The 20,224-nt window shown below is 31.1% G+C and overlaps 1 protein-coding gene across 1 annotated transcript in view; it reads right to left on the reverse strand.

Moving 5' to 3' along the window:
- Positions 1-10,999, reverse strand: part of LOC132726178 (uncharacterized) — a 32,070-nt gene extending 21,071 nt beyond the window's left edge. Inside the window, exon 1 of the mRNA XM_060711451.1 lies at positions 10,875-10,999. Within this exon, the coding sequence (XP_060567434.1) occupies positions 10,875-10,932 (58 nt within the window). The 5' untranslated portion in view covers positions 10,933-10,999. The remainder of the gene's footprint in view (positions 1-10,874) is intronic.
- Between the last annotated feature and the right edge of the window lie 9,225 nt (positions 11,000-20,224).

The raw sequence follows: 20,224 nt of genomic DNA on the forward strand, positions 1-20,224 counted from the left end.
AAGCATCATTTAGACTGAAATAGAGATAAACAAAAAATGTTATGTCACTTTTTTAAATGCTTTATACTTCTAGAAAAAGATATATGAAAAAAAATGAGGTCAATGTTTTTTTTTAATGTACAAGGATTAATTTTTCTTATTTTTTCATCAACACTTTATCCATATTAATAAATCAATTATTTTGAGTGGCGGCGTGGCCGAGTGGTTAACGCCTCGGACTAAAATTCTAAGGAATGCCAGGCGCGTGAGTTGAATTCCCCACAGGGTATAGTCGTTGTTTCCGAGAGCAAGAAACTTTACACTCATTGCTTATTACTCAATTCGTTCCAGGAACGGATTTGAATGTGTTTTAATAAGCTTATAGCTTCAACCACATTCGTACTAAAATAAATAGTAGAACTTAAACTAATTATTTTGTAGTTAAATAAATAAATAAATAAATAAATAAATAAATAAATAAAAATAAATGAATAAATAAATAAATAAATAAATTAAAAATTAATTAATTAATTAATTAATTAATTAATTAATTAATTAATTAATGAATGAAGGAATGAATGAAGGAAGGAAGGAATTAATTAATTAATTAATTAATTAATTTATAATATATGAACACACAAGAAGTGGTATAATTGATATACATATATCTGGAAAAGTCTTACGGTGACTGACAAGCAAAACAGTAAAGAACAAAATACAACAAACGCGACCTCCCTAAACACTTACGTTTTTTTTTACACTTGCATTTATTTATGTACATACCGATCTATTTTTACGAGTTTCTTCTTTGTCTTTCGTTAAAAGTTTTTTACTTCAAATAAGGAAAACACTACTTTCATCATGTTACATACCCATTTAGTGTTCCCTGGTGAGTCCAGCTGCCATTTTGTTTCGACAGTTAAGAGGTGTTTAGAGCTAAGTGTCAAAATGTTTTACATCTGTTTCTTATTAATCGATAGAATAGATTATTTTGGCAAAACAGATGCTCTGCAAACAACGATATTACGAAGGTTCCTATTCTATGAAAGACCGGCGGTGTCATTTCAACTTCTTGAATTAAATTCTCGGGTTCATCGCCACGAATACACGATTTCAACTACATGGATTCAAGATTTCTACATGCAGAATTCACGAATTCACGATTTCAACTTCATGAATTCACGGTTTCATTCACGAATTCACGATTTCAACTTCATGGATTTACGATTTCCACATACAGATTTCAACTTAATGAGTTTATGATTTCAACTTCATGAATTCACGATTTCAACTTCGCGAAATCACGTTTTGAAATTCACGATTTTTTTACTTCGTTTAGATGAAATCTTGAATTTGTTAAAATGAAATCATGAAGTTCAAAACGTGAATTCATGAAGTTGAAATCGTGAATTTGTGATGTTAAAATGGAAGTCACGAAAAATCACTAGTTCACGAAGATGCCGAGAATGCATGAAATTGAAATGTCTCCACCGGTCTTTCGTAATATTTTCCGTAAATTGTTTTATGTAAAATTAACACTTTGCTACTTTTATCAATACATGCCGTTTTACTTTCAATAACGATTACAATATCATAATCATTTTTATCATATTTTGTTTATAAACATTCAATATTAAATATTTTATTCCATCCGGGGTCGATTGCCGTATGTTCCCCGGTCATTTTGGACGTTGCCGCCAGAGTTACGTATGCACCCCGGTTGTCCCCGATCGTCTGACGGGCCTCTGCTGGGGCTCTGCCGGGATGTAAGTGAGACCGCGGATTTAGCGAAAACTCGACAGAGAGCTTGGTTACCGCCGCAAACAGTTACCCGAGTGATAGATATTCCGGTATGTACCGGCAGCAAGCATATACGATCCTTATAATATTTTATATTTTAGACGTCTCCCACTTTCCTCCTGTTTCAGATATAACCTTACTCTTTGAAAAAAACGTTTTAAATAATTCTTTGGTACTTGTCTGAACTCAATTATTATGATTCCGCGAGGCTGCCATCGAAGCATAAAAATCTGATACAATTTCTACACTGTCTTACAGTTCGTTAGTTTCTATACAAAGTGCAATCATCAAATTATTATTATCAGTCAAGCCGTGTTTCCTGTCGATGACATGTCAAGTTATTAAATGATTTTTATCTTGGATGAAAGTGAAGTTAAAACTCGTATTTTTGTTATTTTGCAACCCGTTATTCTAATATCCATGTTTAACTATATGCCTCCAGATAGGTCAAAATATTTCATAGAAAATTTAACATGAGAAAAATGTACGCAGATTGGTAGTGAAGAAGTAAAAAGACTCAAGATTCAAGTAATAATTAATGTGTGATTAAATGACTGATTTTGCATTATTTATCACCATATTTGTAGTGCGTTATTAACGCAGTAAGGGCTAATCACAGCGTTACTTACGCAGTAAGGGCTAATTTTGCATATTTTGACCTCTTTTGGTAATTTGCGTGGATTGTAAGCGCCGTTTTCAATTTGCAAATTAATATTAATTATCACAATAATTTAATTTGAATTACATTTCCAAAAAATCATTGAGTCACTTTGTTTTGGAATAAATACTATGACATTGAGTTACTTTGTTTCAGCATAAATCGTATCACGTGACTGCTTTTTTAACAGATTTAGAAATCTTTTACGATATTAGCCGACTTCAGTCGATATTTACCGAATCATTAGCGTTGGTTATCCTTAAACTCATTATTTGAGGCAGTACAAATTGAGCGGTAATACCTGGGGTAACATAAAAACTCATTTAATGGCATGTTCTATAACTCCCGATGGCATATCAGCTTTCCATTTAGAACTTTCCCATAATTCCATTCAAACACAAGCATGGGCTCATTCTTAATTAAGAGTTTGAAATCGATCAAGAAAAAACCGCAGATGTGCGTGGCTTAAAGCTGCAAGCCTCGAGGTAAGTCAAAATATTTCAAGAAATACCAGATCTTTCTACTGCATAACTAAGCAGAGTGCAAAATTTGCATATTGTGACCTTTTTGTAATTTATGTGGAATGAAAGCGCCATTTGCAATGTGTAAATTAATATCTTTGTTCACTTCACAATATTTTACTTTGAAATACAATTTCAAAACTTTCTAGAAAATTTGCAAGAACCTAGAGGCATGCTGCTTTAATAGATGACTACAATTTATTGTATTTGAGTTGAAAATGATTATGAAATTTAAGCCAAGTAGCGCATCGTTATGATGTCACGCACTTAACACAATAAGCCGCTTTTCACCGGATAAGGAACATATCGTCTAAATCAAACATCATTTGCATATGTAAATGTCGAATTGTTATCAACCCGGGGTAAGTCAAACTGAACCGGCACCTTTTTCAGTTTTGACGTGTCGGGGAAACATTTGACTATTTTACAGACGAATGTCATGTGTTTAAACACCTATCAGGACAGAAATGTGTCTGAAAAGGAAAGACATTTAACCTTTTGGCGCTCAAACATTGTATTAGGTAAATAAATGATAAATGGAAAACTCTTTATTTTCTCATAGGGCAAGTGGTAATTTCTGTTAGACTGAACGTGTTAATAGTGTTTCAGCACCATTAGTAAACACCATTGAATGACTGTTAACATTTGAGCCGCGTCACGACAATACCAACATAATGGGTTTGCGACCAGCATGGATCCTGACCAGCTTGCGCATCCGCGCAGTCTGATCAGTATCCATGCTGTTCGCTTACGTACCCTATTACAAGTAGAGAAACTGATAGCGAACAGCATGGATCCTGATCAGACTGCGCGGGTGCGCAGGCTGGTCTGAATCCATGCTGGTCGCAAACGCACTATGTTGGTTTTGTCGTGACGTGGCTCATTTGTTTATAGAAAGTCATTGACGGCGTAGTCTCAGAGAAGTTACTTTGTTGTGAATTATTCCGTTACCGTGTTGGTATGTTTAACGAGACTGTATTGCAGGCTCTTGTTTGTGTTCGTATGCTTGTATTTCCATCAGTCGTTTGGGCGGAGAAAAAAATTGTCGTCTGCTAGAAATGTCGTCTGCTGTATGTGTGTGTGTTTTTGTTTTTTGATTTTTTTTATTATTATTTTTTTTTTAGATTTTAGTCAATTTTCTTGAAATAAAAAGCAAAGGGAAAGTGTCAATGAGCTTCGTACTAATTTCACGTAAACAATTCATCAAATATGTTTGTTTATCAGAACAAACAGTTAAACATTATTAAATTACAAGTCATTGACAGAGCAGAAGAGGAGTTGGTTATTATTTACTTTAACTGTTCAAATAATAGTAAGACGTAGAATTAAAAACAGGAACTGGCATGAAATATTCTAATATTTGCTTTAACAGTTCAAATAAGAAATTCAAATAAATTAGCTGTAATTGAAAGTTTGTTATTGTAATAAATAACCATTAATAAGAATCGATTCTCGCAGAGATTAAACTTTACTAAATGTTGAAAAGAATGACAGACACACTGGCATACCATAATACAACTTTTAATCCAATGATATCAAGAGGGAAATAAAAAAAAAACTACTTCAATTTTTTAGTACGTATGAAAGAAATGCATATATTTTTTTATCTTTAACTTTCTTTATGGCATGATCAAAATCCAAACAAACAAAACTGATCGAAAAAATTTTTCATATTAATCTGTTCACTGTTGAAACCGACAGTGATTAGCCTTTGTCACCAATAAAGAACCAACACCAGCCTGTCCTACCCATAGAGCCAGACAAGCTATTCATAGTCACACAAGTATTACCTATCAATATAGCCATACCAGCTATTCATAGTCACACAAGTATGCCCTATCAATATAGCCATACCAGCTATTCATAGTCACACAAGTATGACCTATCCATAGAGCCAGACCAGCTATTCATAGTCACACAAGTATGACCTATCCTTAGAGCCACACCAGCTATTCATAGTCACACAAGTATGACCTATCCATAGAGCCATACCATCTATTCATAGTCACACAAGTATGACCTATCCTTAGAGCCACACCAGCTATTCATAGTCACACAAGTATGACCTATCCATAGAGCCGCACCAGCTATTCATAGTCACACAAGTATGCCGTATCCATAGAGCCACACCAGCTACTCATAGTCACACAAGTATGACCTATCCATAGAGCCGCACCAGCTATTCATAGTCACACAAGTATGCCGTATCCATAGAGCCACACCAGCTATTCATAGTCACACAAGTATGACCTATCCATAGAGCCTTACCAGCTATTCATAGTCACACAAGTATGCCGTATCCATAGAGCCATACCAGCTATTCATAGTCACACAAGTATGCCCTATCCATAGAGCCATACCAGCTATTCATAGTCACACAAGTATGCCCTATCCATAGTCAAACAAGTATGCCCTATCCATAGAGCCACACCAGCTATTCATAGTCACACAAGTATGCCCTATCCATAGATCCACACCAGCTATTCATAGTCACACAAGTATGCCCTATCCATAGAGCCACACCAGCTATTTATAGTCACACAAGTATGACCTATCCATAGAGCCATGTCAGCTATTCATAGCCACACAAGTATGACCTATCCATAAAGCCATACCAGCTATTCATAGCCACACAAGTATTACCTATCCATTGAGCCATACCAGCTATTTATAGCCACACAAGTATGCCCTATCCATAGAACCATATCAGCTATTTATAGCCACACAAGTATGCCCTATTCATAGAGCCATACCAGCTATTTATAGTCACACAAGTATGCCGTATCCATTTAGTTTGATCCAGCTCTGTATTGTTAGTAGCTTAACCTTTGTGCTTTGATAATGAAACCTTTTGAACATTTAATTGACTGTGCCAAGGTCATAGCTGGCACAAACAAACATGGTCTAATTTTTCAAAACACTTATATTGATAATTCATTGCTCAATTTCGAAAATTGTCGGATTTTTTTTTTCAAAATACAAATAATAAATTGAAAGATATATATAAAATCAAAAGTAAACAAACGAGGATAAAAGTTTACTTGATGTTATTTATACATGTAGTGATAATTTGAATTTGTATATACATGTATATAAGATCTTGCTTCGTTTGTCAGAAATATGATTTTATGATTTTCAATGTTGTTATATTTTTCTGGTCCTTCGGGATAATTGATTCCAGCGCTTTTAAGTGTTGAAAATTGAGTACCGCTAAAGCCGGTGCTAGAGGGCGTATGGGATGTTGCACTTTTTCATTGTTTCGTTATCTCTCATGTATAGACTCAATCAAACCGATTCTGCAATTTTCATGTAATTTTGTTGTGATTTATGCTTCCGAGGGATGATACTTTTTCCAGAGTTTTATGCAATTTCTTATACTTTGTTTTGAAAAAAGTCAGATAAAATACACACGGTACCATCTGACCCCAATCAATACTCATCATATAGATGCCGTAGTTTTATATCTTTTAGTTTAATCACCATGGGAACACCTTGTGCCAAAAAACTTTACAATGTATATAACACGAAATGAAACAAGAGACCTGGTTTTCGTTATAAGTCAAAGATCATACTGAAATGTTTTCATTACCATTAGATCAAACATGTTTGTGTGAAAATTCACGAGTGCTTCAATTTGTTTCAATTATTTATAATTCTTTACAAGTTTTGATATACATTTGATAGTAATATTCTTTTGCCCTAAAAGAATAAATGAAATAAAATTTAAATGTAATTTTACATCAAATTACAGAAACGTATTTAATACTCTAATTGGCTAATTTATCTTCACAATAAAAAAGGACAACAAAATTTGTGAATAAATATTTCGTCTTATTTAAAATTGGTTAAATCGAGTAGGTTTCTATCTCGAAATTTAAAATTCGCTACAATACTTTGAAGATTTTTAACTGTCTAGATCAATAGCTCTTAAATAGCTCTTAGAACTATTAAACCCCACAGTTTTAATGAATAATTTATTTGTTTGAAATAACTTGTCTTGATCAAATTAATGTTATAACATTTAAACAGCTCAATGAAAAAAAATGTTTACCAGAGAAACTTATGGAAACAACAAGGATCATTAAAAATGATATCTGACCCTGGTAAACTTAATGTTTTTCTCGATGAATAATTTCTAAGTGTTTTTTTCTTTTCTCTAATGTTAAAATTGTATTTCTAAACCTAGAGATGAAATTGTGATGCACAGAATTGGAATTTAATACTGACAGTGCTAGGTGTTCTGGGAAAAAATCTCAAATTAAACTAGCTAAAGTAAATAAGTTATGGAAAATCAGCGTGTTACACTGACTTACAAATTAACTAAAAAGAAGGGACGTTGTGTCATAATTATGTTATCTTATAAACTTCTTTTTTTCTGCAGAAAACAATACGTCAGAAAGCTCGAGAAAAGCGTTTGATTTCATTGAACTGTTTATATATTACACATTAACTAGAATATAACTAAATAATATAACTCGTAATACTTTATACCAGCAAATAATAACTTCCACTTGTCAGCTTTATTTCTATATTACTAAGTATGTTTACATCCATATAAAGACAAACAAAAATTAGATTCAGTACCGTATTCGCAAAATTCGTCAAATTGCCACGTATTTAGTGATAATATAATTGTATTGCAAATAGACCGGCTATATCCCGTTCATAAATAATAACAATAACAATAATAATAATAATAATAATAAAAATAATAAAATAATGATAATAATAATTCACGTATATATATAAAGTAATGAAAAAGGCGGTGTAATTTTTATTTAAGACACCTATTTAAGACATATAATTTTTTTTACATTTGAGTAAATGCTGGTTTCCCCGTGCCCCAATATTGTGTGTTGAACTTTAATCAGCATTACGTTTAAGCACTAGGCACCAATATTGGGTTCCGATTTGTTCAATAATAAATATATGGTTACGTTGTATTTGAAATTCATTATCATATATCACATAATTAGTAAACTCTCAATTTACCATTTTATTTAGTACTGGTAATTGTTTCATCATGAAGGACAATACTTTTATTTTGGACCAGACTTCGCTTTTCTTGGAAATGTACAAATGCATAGCATTCACAAAGTTAATTGATCCATTCCAGTTTAACATTAAGACAACACTCAGAAATTATTCAACGAGGTAAAACTAAGTTTACCGGTGTCAAGTATGTAGATTAAATATCATTTGCATGATCTACTAAAGCCGGTGTTAGGGGGCTAGGAGGCAAATCCCCCCCCCCCCCCCCCCGAAAAAAAAAGGTTCAATCAAACTAGCTTGCATTTTTATTTGCCGTGTTTGGTACATTCGATGTGTCTATTATTTTGACTAGTTTACAGATGCTCGTTATGTGTTTTTAACACCGATTAATATTTTTTTAATATTTATTTTTTCACCTTTTATGGATGATTTTTCAATTTTATTTAGATAAGGAATTATTTTCATTAACTATATATTTTGTTCTGATAAATTCGACGTCAACATTTCATATTGTGAGTCATAAACTTTCTAGTTTTGCTTAATTTTACCCACAATGTAGATATTGACAGAATGAAAATAATACAGCTTGATTTAATTGCCCTATTGATTGGTTTGAAAACTGTCATCAGAAGTGAATTTCAATAAATTTACAATATTCAAATTAAAGAATTTCACAATGAATAGACATGATGATTAATTATTCATCATTAATCGATCATCAATCGATAACCTTTGTATTCATGGCTTTTTCATGAGATATCTCACCTCTCAATTTAAATAAATAAAACAAGTGACATGAATTATCCTTCCAATACTTCAATAGATACATATGGTTCACGTGTTTGTCTTCCATTTCTAGAATATTGAAAAGTTGGTATGCACTTCAGTGGCTTAATAATTAATTAATTTGTTCAAACATTTCATACCGTCATTTTAATAATATATGTAATACGCCAAACTTACTTCAATATTAAACCAAATCGGGTAAACTTGTACAAACAAAACTATCCTTTTTCTTAATTTTCGTTTTTCACTTAACAAATATAAGTACAAATATAACATAAAAAATGTCATTTAAACTTTGAGTTTAATCGATTAAACTCACTAATATTCGTTTTGTTTTATCCATATTATATATGTTAAGAAAACTGAGGGAATGTAACTGTCACGTAAAGTAGATTTGATATGTTCAATGTGCAAACGCATAGTTATACGAGTCACAGTTAAATTATAATATTTGAACATATACAATGTACAAACAGCATAAATCAAAACAGAAGTTGTAAGAGATAAAATTCCCCAAACTCAGTATATCGTATTAAAATGAATGTTACTTCATTAGTTTAATTTATTTTCTTACACCATAAAATATATTTGCACGGTGAATTTATTTATTTATTTATTTATTTATTTATTTATTTATTTATTTATTTATTTATTTATTTAATTATTTATTCATTTATTCATTCATTCATTCATTCATTCATTCATTCATTCATTCAGTCAGTCAGTCAGTCAGTCAGTCAGTCAGTCATTCAGTCATTCAGTCATTTATTTATTTATTTTTATTATATCATTATCACCTTCATGAAGTCATACTGTAAAGGTTTCTTTTAAGAACTAACACTACTCCATTTATTTTTTTTCTATTAAGGTTTGGTCAAAACCGATTTCATTTTTTTCTTGCACATATATAATTATATCTTTACCTGTTAAAATTGATTATCACATTTTATCATATATCTGATACATATATAATACAATGTCCAAATGTGTTATATATAAATACATGTCATGTTAAACTTTAGAAATATCTCAGCCTCTAATAGGAAAGATATTCTATATTGAAAAGCTTCAATATTGATTCCTTTAATATTCAAATGTACCACGATAATTAAATTTATACATAAGGGAAAAGCAATTCTCTGCTCTTAAATTGCTGGAATACAGTACAGCTTTTATAAATACACACATTTTTAGACATGTTACGGAGTTATGTATCAATAAATGCATTAATATTAATTGACTGATTAAAAATGAGATATGTTGTTACTCTAAGTTTGTATTGAATTGTTCGCTTCACATGAAAGGTCTCGCACGCGGCAATTGTGCATTAATGTTTAATTGGAACCAATAAAAGAATCATTTGAAATAAAATAACGTTGTTACATAAAGATGAAGTGTTATTTGAAAGTAATTAATTCACGTTTTAACAATACTCGCAGTGCTAGGCTTTTTGTCCTTCTTTAGTTGAATTTAATGTCTTTAAAATCAAATTGTATTAAAACCTAATTAACCATACACGTATCAAATGATAGTAAAAAGGAAAAGAAGAAAAAAACACCAACAGGAACAAATCTCTCCCAAAAAGGGGGAAAATTGTATGACATACTAACATGGTTAAAAATTAAAATTGTATAATATATTTATTAGGATAGAAAGGCAAAAAAGGTATGAAATACTAATTTTGGATTAAAAATGTGACGTTTTCCATTTTCCATTTTTGTATCGATAAGTTGAAAAGTAATAATTTGCATCTGAAACTTTGTTAGTAGACAAATTGTACTAGTTATGAAGCAAATAATATGTATTTATACGTTAAGTAGCACACTCATATTGTAAATGAATTACATGTAATACGATGTTTGGTAAACCACATTTATTTAAGGAACATAGAAATGGAAAAAAAAACTCTTGTCAAATTTATTAAAATGGAAGAAAATCAGCGAAAATATTAAAAAATATAATATCTTTTCAACAGATATCAACAATTTACATCTTTTATTCAGTAGAGTAAAATATATCGGGATTTTGTCAGAATAACTAATTGAAAATGGAATAATATACAAAATGTAATCATTTTTTTTTTTATAAAGTTGTAATATGTTAACAATTTTAGGGGAAATTGTGAATTTTAAACTTACTTTGAGCTGTTAAATGTAGTATAACAACTAATATACAAATTCCGTTGATAAATTCCATTATTGTTCCGTGTAAATGAATGACGACCTATCTTACACAGACGGCATTTAGCAATGACAAAGCGTAGTAATACATACAAAAAGACTGACTCGGTAAATATCGGAAAATCGAATGGAGTTTCACATCTAAGCAGCTCCGAGCTAAGCAAATGGGTGATCTATTAATATATACTTTCTTAAAGACAAACGATTACACTTATATGGCAATAAAAATATTTATTGCGCTTTTGGAACTGTAATTGAAATGTTAATTTGAGAGGAATACGTCTGACAGTTTTATAATTAGGAAGTAGCTATATCGATATGAAATAATTACGAAAATGTTGGAAATGTCAAAGTCTCAGTTATAAAAGTAACTCACTCTATGGTCGCGTCTGTAAAATATATAACACAACAAAGTAATAATTATACCAAGTTAAAACCATTAAACAAGGTTAGCTTTTAAAAAAGCTAGTAGCGACTCGCTTCGTAATTTCTTTCCAGGGGCGTGTTTAAATGTAAAAATGACAGTTCTGTTAGCTGAAAAGACTTCAGCGAACATCAAAATAAAAGTGACATATAAAGTTAAGGAAGCCAGTTCTCTCAGTTTAACAAAGAGGAATATGAGTATATATGAAGATGCATGTAAACAGATAGAATGAAATCCCTATGTCTATGCACATTTACTATATGGCCTGTTGACCTTGACAAGAAAAAAATAGATAAGTAGAATTCATAAAAATGTCTCTTTATACGAAGTTAAGTTGTAATATGTTATTTAATTAGTATTGGAATAAGTGACAGATACAAGTCCTAAAGTAAACACAAGTTGTCAAACAATTCAGCCAGAAAAGCCGGGATCCTACTAAAAAAAGGATCCCGGAAATTGACCAGTTCAAGAATATAGTTTTCAGAAAAGCTGGGATCATATTAAAAAATAAAGAGATCCCAGGAATTGGACAGTTCAAGAATATTGTTTTCAGAAAAGCTGAAATCGTATAAAACCATAAAGGGATCCCGGGATTTGACCAATTCAAGAATATAGTCTTTGATTTTTCCAATTAATTAGGCATATAATTATAAGTATTGTGATTTTGTTAACACATAGCTCTAAATATATCTATATCCTAAGTTAAATCCTAAGTAAAATCAATTTAACTTTCATTACATACAATTAAAAAACTTAACGTTTAATGGCCTGTCATTACGACAATAATCAACACAAATAAGGTTTATTAGTTTTTTCCTCTATTATCTTATACGATCCCGGATCCCGGGCGTCCCGGATCCCGGCCAGTAAATACATACACTAAATACCGGAAAGGATGAAATGACCGGAAAAAAGGAAAAAGAAAAAAAATGCACAGAATGTCGTTTATGTTAATTAACCAAACGAAAACTTACTACAGAGTAAACAGGACTGGTGAAATCGCTAAATCAAAAGTCAGTGTAAATATGATTTACTGAAAAGAATCCATGAAAACAAACATTTTAATCATCATTATATCTTTGCGCTCAAAACAATACTTCCTGCTTTTTAAAAATGGCGTGAAAATTGAAGGTTTTTTGACGCTATATAAGATCAGATTTGATTGGCTAAATAATTTTGGATCCTAGCCCTGATAGATAAATTTTGTAGAAAGCTGGAAGCTAAGCTTCGATTAAATTTTTGGATGGATTCGGAGTTTTAGGTTGTTTCTCAGTAAAATCCTAACGTAATACCGGCTCGCCGTGGCGAGCCGGCATCAACAGCATTGATGTAAACGCACAAGATCGAATAAATAAACATAAACATGTCAGCCTAAACATATAACTCAGACTGGCTTCATAATCGTTTTTAGTACCATGTATAAACTGTACAATAAGTACAATTGTCAAGAAATACTCATAAAATGTATGAATATTGAACTTCGAACATAAGATCGATTCCTTGACAAAAGAAGAAACTTTGATGCTAATGTTAATTTACGGTCTTGCCAAACTGTGACCCGAGGTATATGTATTTATGATATTTTTTACTATTTTGCGATATAGTTACTGACGAAGCTAATATTAGTGACACAGCACTAAAAGATGTAAATTAATTGAAGAATTACTCATATCTTTCTGAATAATCAATTATTAGAGTATTCTGAACTATTTATGTCAATTTGATTTTTGTTCATGTACTTGGCATAATATTCGATTGGTTATGGCTATGCATGTTATGATATCAAATGCCTCATAGATATTATTTTAAGTTATGTTATGTTTAAGATATATAAATAAATTATATAATTATAATTTGAAAAATAATTTGATCTATAGAACATTTGTTTAGATCTGGAAAAAGTTTGTTACACAAAGTGAGAAAATGTATTTTAAAACAAGTAACAGTTTATAAATATTGACATATCCGACAAAGTTTTAGTGATGTAAAAGTATATTTTTCTTCTTCATCTTCTTCTTCTTCTTTTTCTTCTTCTTCTTTTTCTTTTTCTGAACGTTTTTGGCGAGAGCGACAGTAAAATATCTTGTTATAACACCGACTGTTTACAAAATTGTTACAGAAAGTTGCCAGACAAACTTACTTGCATAATTTCGTCCCGAGAACTAGCTTGAGAGACAAGCTTTTGTTATTCTATTACCTTATCAGAGCAGACATTACTTGTAAAACTTGTAAAAGAACATGTCATTGTTTTAGGTATTATGTCTGGAAAAGACAAACTAGTTTTATTGGAAAGAAAAAATATAGAAGGAGTTGTCAAAACAATGTCGTTCAAAGGTTGACAAAAAAGCAATACATTGTTGTTTTATTAGAAAGCAAAGTGTTTTTTATCCGATGTAAACCGGGAAAGACTTGTTTGATTAATTAAACAAATATATTGAATTTTTACTTTGTTAATCTGTATTTTCTTGTCGACTCTATGTCTTTGAAATATAAACATAATAGAATAATGATATTGTCATTATCTAGAAATCGAGGAAGACAATTAAGTTATAAATGCATCATCTATTTATTTAGTTCTTTATTTATTTATCTATTTATTTATTCGTTCGTTGCTTTATTTGTGTGTTTGTTTGTTCGTTCGTTCGTTCGTTCGTTCGTTCCTTCCTTCCTTCCTTCCTTCATTCATTCATTTATTCATTCATTCATTCATTCATTCATTTATTTATTTACTTATTCATTTACGTTGGAAATCATCAATATAAGGAAATAAGGTGAAGCATTTATTTCTGTATTTCTTATTGCATTGTATTGTAAAAGAACGTCAATAGAATATTAATATAAATATGAATGTTGATAAACACGTACAAGTGTACAAATGTATCTTAATGCATTAATATGACCAGTGATTGATTTTACATCTAGAAGCAAATAGTGTCTAATCTTATGTATTTGAGGAATCATTTAAAAACCAACGAAAACATCGATCCCTAAAAAGAAAAGTAACAAAAAGAATGATGAAATTCTTATATTACATGCATCAGTTTTTTATCCACCTTTTCAAAACCTTGCACAATGACTCATACATCATATTCTCTTTCATCACTTGTTATAAATGGATTTTATTTCCTTTAATCTATTGCCAAGCAACGCAATTCTTCACAAAGTAGCTGTAATCCAGACGTAATTCTGATCTTGATCAAATAAGTATAAGAACAGACTTCCCGGAGGTCATTGGAGACGGTGTCTTTAGAATTATTGATCACAACTTTCATCCTGGCCCTTGAGGGTCAAAACTAATAATCTATGTACCGTTTAGTGGAAAAGTATCTTGCAGCAGACGACACTTCATGTCAGAATTGAACATTCTGCAAACAGGGGGATTCAGTAACTTGTAATAATTGTAGTACATTTTGTAATTTGATTATTAATAGTTCCTGTTTGTATAAGATATTTCTAAACATATTTATAAAGTTTTTTCTTCTGTTATTAATTTAACAATGTAATCATACTTTTTTATCTTCATTGATAAAAATGTTGGATACCGTACGTATCGAGCCACTGAAATATCTCAATGAAAACGGAGCAATTGGAAATAAAAAAAAATCAAGTGATTGCAGCGTTCAATAAGTACAGCCCCATAATATGTAGTCCCTTACAGACATATGATTATCGATGAAACATCATACTTGAATCCAAAAAGGGTGAATGGGGCCATAACATTATCTGAGTGTTGCTATTTTTCTGAACTTGCTGGTAATTGGATTCAAAGAATTTACTGGCGAAAAGAAGCCGGTGTCAAGGGGCATGAAACATGTTGCGCTTCCCAATATTTCTCATGACCAAACTCAACGAACCGGGTCTACAAAATCATTTACATGTACATTTTTTGCTGCTTTGAATGGATCTCCTTTTTCAGTTTTTTCCTAAAAGCCTTTTCCGAGAGTGGCATTACTAATTTTGATCGAAAATCAAACCATTAATGTCTCTCAACACATGGATAATTGATTGTGAACAACTTGCTTTAAAGTTATCGGTACTGTTACGTTCCAGACAGTGGACACCAAAGTTCTTCAAATAAGTTTCATACCCTCAAAGCAATCTTACCACTATAAATACATAAAATAAAACCTCGAATGTAATTTCTGAGTAGTTTAACTTTTCACGTAAATATTTTGGTACATTTATATAATATTTGAAAAGAAATACAAAATACATTAAGCATAAGATTGTAAATAATCTCGTACATTGACAGTTAAAACTGTTTTAGTTATACACGGATCTATTGTCTTTGATGTAATTCTTATTTACATTTATATAGTTATACAATGGCTATAAATATGTTTATCTTACTTTCTTATTATGTCGTTTGTTACTGTTGTATAAAGTATTCATTTATAGTCACGTAGCTTTATAATAGAAAACACAACTATAACAGACGCCCCATCCCCACCAACTAAAAAAACAAACAATATAAACAACAAAAAATACCACCAATCCCACCCCCTTAAAAAACAAATAAACATTTGTTTTGTTTGCATTAAAAGTATGTATGATTGTTTAGCGTATGAATATTTATTATTGTTTTTTTTAGATAAGTAAATCAAATCTTGTGTATTTTGTCTTTTAATTGTTTTTTCCGGATTGGTATGATATATTGAAATATTGAACGTGCTATTTATTATATGCCGGTTAGTGTTTATATGGTTGCTTTGGTCAACCAGACTGTGTTAGTTTGTATATATGTATGTTTATAGTTTGATGTTGTAAATAAGATGTTATTCAATATAAGCTTAATAGTGTTTATATGGATGTTTCTGGTCAACCGTACAGTTCTAATTTAATAGATGATGAGTTATATTTAGTTATGAAAATATATTATAAGTAAGCCAAACATTGTTGAAAAGATAGCAAACTTTATATGGATGTTTCTGGTCAACCGTACAGTTCTAATTAAATAGATTATTAGTTATATGTCTTATGACTGTGCACAGTTAAGAAATGTATTAAGTAGATTATTTTGTCTTATGACCCAAGTTAGTCGTAAGGCTCTTTCTTAAATTACAACTTTGCAATCGAAATATTTTTGGAATAGCCAATTGTTAACCTTCCCTTTGGTTTCGTTTAAGGTTAACTGTAGGTTTGGAGTACTATTCCCTTTCAATATAGTATATAGTGTGATACTTTAGTTGGTAATTCACTTGTATCTGGTGTTGATTACGTATATATAGATAACTTTATTACAAGTGGCACAATAATGTATGTGAAATTCACGCTATCTTTGTCAACATGTTCGTAACACAATATTAAACTATGTAATATATGTTCAACTGATTATGTCAAATCCTATACTGAAGGAAACAAAATAGATTAAACTGTTCACCTTCAAGAAATTTGCAGACTATCCATTGATTTTGTGATTGTATATATGTATGTATGAATGAATGTATTAATGTAATTGACTATGTACTTTGTATACGTCAAAATAAACTTTCTGTTCTGTTCTGATATAATAATAATTAAAAAGAATAAACTAAACGTTTGTTTTATCCCACCATTTTAACGTCTGCCGTGTCATCTGTGAGTTTATTTTCCCTCAGTAACTTTACTACAAAACGGTGCTTACCTGTCACTGGCGAAAGAGATTATAAATTTCTAAAATATAAAAAACAGGGATAAAAAAAGGAAAGGTGGCACTCAATGACCGCATCCCGCAACACAATCCAGTCACACAGGGCCACCGACAAGGAACCAATCAGGACAGCAAACAAAAACAGGAGAGGGCACTGCAAAACTATTGATAATATCACGACCGTCGAGGTTAATTACACTTGCTGTTGACTTGATATTAACTTGCAATCGCAACATGGAAATTGCTAGTCATTGTATTGCCCCTCAAGGAATCTTTTATATTCAACCTTAGTGTAGTTATACTAATGAGATGATGAACTTATACATTATGTAATTCTGACCATGTTCTATTGTATACTGTAAAATTTATATTCCATTTACAGATATAGTAACTTCTGATAACCTTTGCAAATACTATGGGAATGTACCCACTGTGGACAATTTGTTGTATGATATAGCGTTTCTATGCAGATATAAAAATTGAGAGACACAAAGAAACCCTAAAGAACGTCGCGAACTTAAAAGTGCTGCAGGCTCGGTTTCATGGAAAGTACCGGAAAGTGCAAGCTACTGTCAACGCCCTCTAGTACATACTTAAGAAGAATTCAAAATTTAACATGAAATTGTAAACTTTTTACCTTAAAAATACCCGCAGACGTGTTCATACGGCTGTCATCATGGAACCTTCAATGTGCTCCGTTAATGCCATTCCATGAATAAACAACAATGATGCCGTGATAATCAAGGATCGGAAGTATAACATCCCTGATTGAAGCCGACCATTCGGATGTATGTTTTTTATAATTATGTTTATTTTAATTTTAAAACATTCCAGTATTCATAGCATTATCATTCACTTGAATATTTGCTATAAAACATATTGTATGGAAAAAAGACTTATTTTGGTCCGTTGTTCCAGATGTGAGCATTATTAGACATGTATTATTGTCGCTCAGTTTGTTTCGTAGTCAAACTATATTTTATTACTTTTTTTCAATATCTAAAATGTGACCTGTCCATTGTTCAGTTTAGACAAGACAATTAATCATTTCAAGGAATTTTAAAAAAGCACTGACTGAATAGCAAACACAACAGACTGTGATCATGCAACATGGATGTGTCAGCTAATCATGCTCTGTACTGTTCGCATGGGTATATTCTATAGCAGGCTAAGGTTTAAAAATCAAATTCTATTAGTCAATCAAATCGAGTCTGCAAATTTCAATATCTTAATTTTTGTTTCAATTTCAGTTTCGTACGGTACGCCGTTGGTTCTAGCCTGGTACATGCCCATGTCTGAAATATTGTACGCAGGGGCACCTAAGGTCGTTTGCTATATGACAAAAAACATATTCCTTTTACTACTTGTTAGATTGCATTACAATATATATAAGAAACACAATGATACTGTGTCACTTTAGTTGATATCAAAACTATGTTATATGAGTACATTGAATAGCCTGTTATATATCTTCCAATACATGCTTGCAATGGATTGTATCTCTGTTAATAAAAACTATTGCCAAGCAACGCAAAGTGGATTTCAAAATAAATACATTTGATACAACAGCTTTTGAGACATCATATTAAACTTTATACTTCCACACTTGTATTCATGCCCGAAAGGGATCACAAGTTAATAACATTTCAAATTATTTTTACTTTACTGAAACCATTTAAAGGCATATTATGCCTCAGAATTCCATATTAATTAAATTCTTTAGAAATGACAAACATTTGTAATACTAGTAATAATGTTTCAATAATGGATTGAGAGCAAGTTAACTGTTTAACAGTTGAAAAAAAGAAGTGCTAAATGCGGTGATGTGTCGTAAAGGTAGCAAAAAGTAAACATAGTGGTCGTTTGACTTCCATACAAAATACTAAATCACTGTAATTATACGAATTTCCAACAAAGCAAAGATGAAAGATAGTTCATATATATGGCAAATAAGTATGTTTTAGAAAGAGAAATAAGATACCAAAATTTAAAGCTTTTATGAAATAAAATGTGATAGCATAGTGGACTTTTAAGAAAGTGGCATGTAGATGGCACTACAGTAAACTTCACTTATAGTGAACACGGTTATAGCGAATTTCTGGTTATAAGGTACACTTAGTTTTGACCCAAATTTTGTCCTTCTTTATTTGATATAAAACTGTTTTCTATAACGAACACTGATTTGAGGAATTACTGGTTATATGGAACTCATAGGTAAGTCACAGTTGACGAAAGGGCACTTAAAATAACATGTTACCAAAAAAAATAAATCTTTTTTCAATACAAACTCGTATACACATAGTTTCCATCCATAGGCTTTTATGAAATATATATCATTGATATTGCAAATCTTAATCGCCCATTTACAAATGAATAGCTTAAAAAGAAACAACAATGTATTGTAATGTTAACATGTAAGTCGTGTTCAAACATTTATATATTGTTGCTGGTGGTGGTTTTAAACGATTTTGTTCTCTATAAAAAAAAAACACCTCTGATATAAGGAACTTATTTTCTATATGCTTGCAAAGAATTTCAGCTAAAAGTTTTAATGTTATTTATTCAAGATCTTGCAGTAAAACGGACGTTCTTTAAAACTGATGATGTTGATATAGATATATTAAATATGTCATTTGTTTTTAATTTAATCTGGTTGTTAATTATTTTTGGAGCTCGAATAGACGTTTATTCAACCATTTCGCTTTTTTGATACATAAACCCGCGAGGAAATGCTCTTGCCAACCTTTATGACAATGAGTGTAATGAAATAATATTCTGATTGGGGATTGTGTTATCCCAACAATTATCGTCTCCTGGCGTATTCGTAATGTATTTAATGGAATTCTAAACGGTTTGATATTGGTCATAACGGTCATTTACTATTACACTCTGAGGAATTAGATAAAGCCGACGAATACAATTAAAAGCTATCATATTAGATGGCTGTTGTTGTAACAAGTTGAAAACATTGATAACAATGCATTTACTTACTTACAAAACAGTTATATGAGTTCAAAGATCTACGTGTGAGAGCAACGTCGTTCAAGAAACGTAGTGTCGCCGACACAGGACCATCACTGAAAAGACACTTACAATGTAGTAAGTCACCGAACAGAAACACAGGAAAAATACGGGAGAAGAAAAGAAAAGACAATCAGGGAAAGCAAATTTATCAATAAATGTAATAAAGACTATGTATTTTAGGCAGTCGTTTTTGTAGTAATATCTTAACGATACACATGTTTGCTCGGAATC

This window comes from Ruditapes philippinarum, unplaced genomic scaffold (assembly GCF_026571515.1).
Source record: "Ruditapes philippinarum isolate M1 unplaced genomic scaffold, ASM2657151v2 ctg3301_1_1_1_1, whole genome shotgun sequence".
Taxonomy (NCBI): Eukaryota; Metazoa; Mollusca; class Bivalvia; order Venerida; family Veneridae; genus Ruditapes; species Ruditapes philippinarum.